This window comes from Halyomorpha halys, unplaced genomic scaffold (assembly GCF_000696795.3).
Source record: "Halyomorpha halys isolate HHAL.00 unplaced genomic scaffold, Hhal_1.1 Scaffold25.1, whole genome shotgun sequence".
Lineage (NCBI taxonomy): Eukaryota > Metazoa > Arthropoda > Insecta > Hemiptera > Pentatomidae > Halyomorpha > Halyomorpha halys.
The window spans coordinates 1,385,803-1,393,180 of NW_027107314.1; the positions used below are offsets into that span (position 1 = coordinate 1,385,803).

General features: G+C 33.9%; 1 protein-coding gene across 1 annotated transcript in view; it reads right to left on the minus strand.

Moving 5' to 3' along the window:
- LOC106683061 (rho guanine nucleotide exchange factor 10) overlaps positions 1-7,378 on the minus strand; it is a gene marked incomplete in the record, with an annotated part of 189,448 nt that overhangs the window by 78,473 nt on the left and 103,597 nt on the right. The window contains 1 exon segment of the mRNA XM_067045620.1: positions 3,314-3,412. Coding sequence (XP_066901721.1) covers positions 3,314-3,321 — 8 coding nt within the window.

A 7,378-nucleotide genomic window follows, 5' to 3' on the forward strand; every position in this document is an offset into this window, starting at 1 on the left:
GCTAAATGTTCAGGATTTTCCCGTGAAGATTATAAACCAATATTTCTATTTAATAATTTTAATTTGTATTATGTATATTTTAGTGTTTAATAATTATTTAAGAATTTTTTTTTTTAAAAGTTGATTTTTATGCTATATGAAATATGAATAGTAAAGTCGTCAAGCGTCACTATAATATATTTGTTTTATTATTTACATTAAATAACCCGAAATATGCCAACAATTTAGAACTTCCATATTATATCCAAAAATGTACTAGGACATTTTCCACTAAATTAAATATTTTTATATTCCTAGTAACTGCTGAAAACACCTCAAAGACATTGCAGTAGAGATTGTACGGAAGTAAATTAGCAAAATACGTTTATATATGAGAAAACGTATACTCAATAATCCATGGTTTATGGTGTTTAGGGGTGAGAAGTAGTTATCCAAGGTTATTGGAGAAACATTTGAAATGGATAATATATGGCAGTCTAGGTTATAAATAACCTACACATGTCTCCGTCGAATTAGAGAGGATATTACTATAGCTTGTTATGTGCTGTGTTATATTGGTTTATATTTCCAATAATGAATCAACCAATGGTTTAAAATTAACCAAAGCAAAATGTATTTAACCCCTCTTCAAAATTTTAGATTTTTTGAAGTTCAGGAAATGTAAAATCCATAATTATACAAAAACAAATCCAACTTAAGTACGCCTTCCACGTCGGTTCTCCGAGACTGCTGGTCCCATTTTTTTCTATATATTGGTGACCAATAAAGAACCAAAATTACATGTCATTGGAAAAGGAAATATAAACCAATAAATGATTTCAAACCAATAGAAAACATAAGTCAGTCTTTTTGTCAACCTTTTTTAAAAAAAAAACACAACATGCAACTGTGATATAATTTTTTCTTGCTCAACATTTTTTTTAACCAGCTATAGTAGAATAAATTTCAGTTGTTTCTGCACCCTTCAACTCAACCACTATTTAACACGTTGCCATACCGTTCATCCAATTGTGAGGGGGCTTTTTGCTAAATGTTCAGGATTTTCCCGTGAAGATTATAAGGCCATTTTCAGAATAAGAAAAAAATATAACTGAGTTTTTCTGTTCCCTTAAACTAATGAGGATTTCAGTAAAGTAGATCAAAAAATAGATTTATGAAAAAGCAAATCATATTCTATAATAGCGTCGTTGAAACTTTTAAATAATATTTTTCAATGAAATTAAAGACTACAAATCTTCTTTTCCACAAATCCACCCATATGCCTTCCAACGTGGTTCCTCGTTTCTTCCAGTCTTCCCTCTTCGCCTTCCAATCCTTTCCATATGGCTGGCACATGAGGTTCTGCGCCGTCCTCTCTGTCTTCTCCCCACTGGCCTCACCTCTAGTGTTTAGATTGGGTCTCTGTGGTGGTCCACCTTAGCTGCCTACTCTCCTGAGTTTTCAGCACTGGGCTTATCTTGAGCTCCTCCCTGATCCTGTCATTTCTGCTTTTTCCCTATAATTGTTCTGAAAAACTTCATCTCTGTTGCAGTACCACGGCTTTGTAACCTCTCATTCAGGATCTATCTCTCTGATCGATAAAGAAGTATCGGTAAGAAAACAGACTTGAACAGGTAGAGCTTCACATCCTGCTCACCTCTTTTTTTCTGATTACAGTATTGCAATTCTTATAGTAGACGGAATTGGGATTCGATGTTCTGCTTGAGACTTCCTAATCTACTTTACCAGACCTATTGATTATCGTGACCAGATACCTATCTATAAATCCTGATATCCTCTTGAGTTCTGCCGACTTGAAGTATTTTACTTCTTAGGGGATCGATTACCCTTCCTCTTCAATTCTTCATTCCATTCCATTACTGCCTGTAATGTCACTCGAGCGAATCTGCAATACGAACAATGTCGTCCGCAAATATGAGGAACTGTACTACGACAGGAAGTAGATGCAATTCTCTAAGCTCCTTTTCTTTATGGTGTATATGAATGAGATCGGCTCTGTCTGTAAAAGGCACACAGCACGAATATACAATGTATAAATCTTTGAATTTATTTTATTTCTATGATTTTTTTTCTTTCGGTGTCCATTGTTCATATAATCGTTCATAACTCCTTTACTTTTTATCCAATTTCTACATTAATACAACTATTAGAGAACTGAATTTTTATGTTATTTTACCTTTATTTAACACCATTTAGATTCAATCTGTTATAAGGGATAAACATTGACTTTACATTAAGAAAACTTTACAAACGTTTTTTTTATATTGGTTTGTGTCCTTTTGCGCAGTTTGCAGAACCCAAAAGCATTCTCAAGTTTTGTTAAGATTGGTTGGTTGGGCCGCCCATAGTTCAGTGGTTAAGACACAGTCTTACCAATATGATGTCTATTGGCAGTGCCGGTTCGAATCCTGCCTGGGACGTTAACTTTTTTCATTGAGTGACGGTCCCACAAAATGAAGAACTTTGACCCCCAACCATGGTTAGGCAGTACAGGACTCCAATGGGAGTCTTGGCCGAAAAAAAAAAAAATTGATTGAGTCGTGTGGAGGTTATTTCTATTTTTTTACCATCTATTTTTATTACATAATGTTATTTACCGCAACAAACTAAATAGATATAATAAGAAATGAACTAAATCATTGAACGAACAACTAATAATAAAACTAAATACATTAGTTTATAGCAAACTTTCAATTGCATTCAATTAATCTATCTACAACTCTAATCTAGAATAAGTGGTACCTGATCGAATGTAACAAGGATGAAAATTACCAAATAGATTTTTAAAAAATTAATAATTATAACTGTAAGTGGCGATCGAAGATGTCACTCACTATTTACTTGACAATATTTGGAAACAAGAAGGGAGGAGATACAATGTCCAGATCAGTCCATCAGGACTCAAGGCTCCGAACTATAAATGAGAAACAGGATATCTTACACAGCCTTACAAATCTTCAAAGGAAAGTTTTTCAAGCGCTTTAGCAGCAATAATAACCCTTTTACTCTCCAACTAACGCAAAGGCTTCAATATTAATTTCATAGTTCAGCATCAAAATTTATATTGTAGGAGAAAGCACTATTAGTTATATTTTGCAGAGACGTTCGTTGTGGAGTCCTTTTTACGAAACAACGATTTCTAACCTTGCTGTCCCCAGAGCACTTTTTTTTAATATATTGTTATGAATCAGGAAACATGGGTACTATCTAGAGGGTCAAATATTACAGAATCCATTATTATAAAGGGGTCTACAGGTAAATTAGGAGCAACAAGGATAAAAATTTCAAGAGGAAATAGATAATTATGACTAACCTATTCATGAAGCATTTCTTCCAACAACCGATGGTACGTTCTTGAAACCTTCAGCCAATCATTACCTCTTCAGTCAATCCAAAACTGAAGAAATCGTTCCTGTTGATTGGAAAAAAAAATGTTTTTATTTAAAAGACATATAAAACGGAAGTAAACATATTTTTTTTTTTAATTACCACCATACTTTTATCAGAGAATTGATATTAATTTTATTTCTCAAAAGTGAAATTGTTAAATAGTAAAACGTAGGCACAGTTGAAGCAGTTGATATAGTTCTCAGATAGCCTAAAAAGGAAATTCGTTGTACATTAGAAGTTGGAAGCAGCAACGTAACTAAGGTTGAATACGCCCCAAGGCGAACATCCAGAGTACGTCCCTACCAAATTTATAACCCTTCGTTTTCCATAGATTCGAAATACTCCTAGCTAATTATTTACCTTTTCTTTAAAAAGAGCATGTCGGTATAATGTAATTGTATAATGTCTTGAATACTCTTCCTCATAATCTGCTATACAAGTATTAATCTGAATTTTGCTCAAATTGGAATGGTTAATTTTATTTGACACATTTTTCCAATCATTAATTTTTAATGCATACCAAGGAATATTGAAGTTCTTGCCCAGCATGTTAGATAACATTTAATACACACTTTTTTTAATATCTGAAAACAACAGGGTCGAAACTGCTCAATTGAATTTTCAATTTTTTGTTTCATAAATCTAATATATTTGTTTTAAGATCCTTTGAACAAGAAAGGCCCTTGAGATCTGCGTGATTAGCAATTTATGATTTAAGATTAAAAATTTCACTGCCCTCCAATCCATATATTTTCCGCACATATTCGTGGAAATTAACTGTAGTCAAAATGATGCCTAAACATCAAAAACCGCTAGAATACCCATCTTCGTACCGTCATATCTCTCTTAAATATCATTGGCTAAATCTTTGAGAAACTCATCTAGAAACGCCTGTACCCCATCCTAGATTCCAATCGTATTATCCCTGATCCCCAGTTTGTATTCTGAACAGCCCACTCCACTAGCCAGCAATGGTTATTAGTTGATGATCATGTGGTTGATGAAGTCCCGTCTGCATTGGAGAGCGGAATGTACTGCTCAGGAATTGTTCATGATGTAAAACAGGCTTTTGATCGAGTCTGGCACCCGAGACTGTTATACAAGATCCGTAAATTTCTACCCCAACATACTTTCTCATTATCCATTCCTATCTCATGGACAGGTTATTTAAAGTAAATCACAATTTTGTTTATTCATCACTCTTCCCTATGTCTGGTATTGTCCTATCCTATAGAGATTCTATAGTTCATATTCCAATCCATCCTAACACTATGCCGATGAGACATACCTCGTATCAGTGAACAACTTCCATTGAATCCCTAAAACTCCCAAGAATGGTGTCAAAATTAGACAAATAAATCCCTTTAAATCACCTTTACTCTTTATATAAACCTATTGCTTACTCCCCTCCACTTATTCCTATCGAACAGATCCGTGACTAAACACTACATTAAAACAAATGATTTAGTTGGAATTTTCATACAAGACTGAAAATACAGGAAACTGCTCGTCGAGTCAGATCATTACAACATTTACCAGACAAAAGGTTTAAACTTCCAAATAATTATAAAAAGACTCATTTATATGACAGCAAGGTGGACATCTGGACTTGAGTTGAGCTCCACTCGTATCCAATCTTTGGAGTCCAGAATCTTTTGTAAAATCCTTAATACTCCTTACTTTATCACAAATCAAGTCATCCATCTGAACCTATAAATATAGAATAGGAATTCTAATTCTAGGAATAGGAATAGGAATTCTATACATATAGAATTCTATATGTTGTCGATATAATTCGACTGGTTCGGCTAGAACCAGACACTAATTCTTCCATAATAAACTTCCTAACTAGCCAAATCTACTTGTTTCAAATATGGCTTGTCTTTCATTACTTGATAATCTTCCTAGTCGTCTGAAAAGAAGATGGCCTAGAGATCTCCTCTAGAAATGTTATTGGAGTTCTATCAGTGGGTAGTTTTTGGAGTTCCATTAATGGGAAGATCATGTCATTGTATAACTCACACCACATTTACTTATTGTATATATTTTGGTACTGTTGTAAATATCAATCAATAAATTATTTAAAAAAAACTAAAAATTATTATAAAAATAAAACAAACAGAAAATACTGTTATTGTTGTTACTGGTATTGTTAGCATCCATACTACAGAGCAATCGACAACGAAGAGCTATATGAACGAAAGGAACTTAAAGATATGGTATTTGATAGCAGTGTTGTGAAACATCAATTTCAATTAACAACTAACAATTATAACTAGATTATTTGTATTGCTCAGTGTCAAAGAACTAAAAATTAGTTATTCTCTTACAAGGTTCGGCAATTCACAGTCAAGACGTTTATTAGTGGTAGATGGTTGTATTACTACCAACAATCAACTATTAAATGCTGATAGTATGACGGTACTACCACGACAGCGGACGTTTTACATTTGATGTTTGCAACTGCCAATTAACAACAAATTTAATTGAACAAACAGTCGTTGATAACTGACAACTAACAGTTTTTAATTGATAATGTTATTTAACTAAACAAAAAACTATGGCCAACGCTGCCTGACGAAAACCCAACAATAATCTCTAGATACTATTGTCTCTGCACAGTTATTTGACCTCAATAAACATTTCTGTATAGAATAAAATAGAGTTCGTTTATTTTTGGAACAGTTAAATAACTGAAGATGTGGGTGTAAGGTGGACATAAGTTGGCAAGAGCGAAGCCATTGTTTTTTCATATTTTCCAGTTTTTATTTTTAAATTTTAAATTTGTAAATTTGTGTAGTGATTGTTATCTTGTGTTATTTTTTTACATAGTTTTGATGAAAGCATACAATTTAAAATTTAATAGCATACAATTTAATTTCTGAAACCTCCACAAAAACTAAGTAAGTTTCACCTTTTGGGGCTCTTTATGTTGAATAAATTATTTTTTTAATACGTTTTTATCCATTTATAGCAACACCCCTCTCCAAAGTTCGACGACCTAAGGCATCCCCTCGGTTGCATTGACGTTATTAACGTCAATGGTTAAAAGGGATTTAGAACTTTCTGGGAGAGTAAGATTGATTGCGGGGAAGGCTGCAGCTGAGTAACTCGGTATCCACTTATTGATCAATATAACGGTAATTAGATGATTGGCAGGGAAATTTGTATATCATATATTCATTGCAAAAAAGAAAAAAAAAATACATATCTTGTGACAAAGTCGTAACGAGGTAATATGACAGCCAGAGCTGGAGGCGAAGAATGAAATAGAGAAGGGATCCTTAAAGGTAAGGAATGCGATGAAGGGATTAGAAGAGGAGCGGTGAAGACATATATCAAAGGAGTGAGCGAGGAGCTACCGCCTTCCTAACGAGCAGTATCTCCTCCTCTACCTCTTTGTAACAGCCATCTCCTACCTCTTGGCAGGCTAGGGGTAGTTCTTTCTACCAATCGACCGCTCCAAGCCCGAGTCCATTCTTTGGCATCATATTTTAGTAATCAGGTAAACAAGATCTTGGTTGTTAGAGTTAAGCATATAAATAATAGGTAATATGATAGATGCGGAAGGCACTGCTCCAATAGTAAAACTAGAAATTTAAATTTAAATTATAAAATTCAAAAAATCTAGGGCGGCAATCAATTCAAGTGGAATCACAACTTTCACTTTCGACCCCCCCCCCTTCCCTCAAAGACGAAAAATTGTATTTTTCTGTTGCTTGATATATTTCTATTACAAGGTTTCTCGAGGCTTAAAAATTTACCCATGTCAAGAAAACCACTATTCAACGAGTGAGAGAGAGTGAGAGAGTGAGTGAGTGAGTGAGTGAGTGAGTGAGAGTGAGTGAGTGTGTGTATGTGAGAGAGAGAGATAGAGAGAGAGAATTATATTTTTCTAGCCCCGGTTAACCTTTAAGGACGATAAAACCTAGCTGATATATAAGATCATTTAAGTTTACAAATGATATACTGATATAAAAATCGTTTT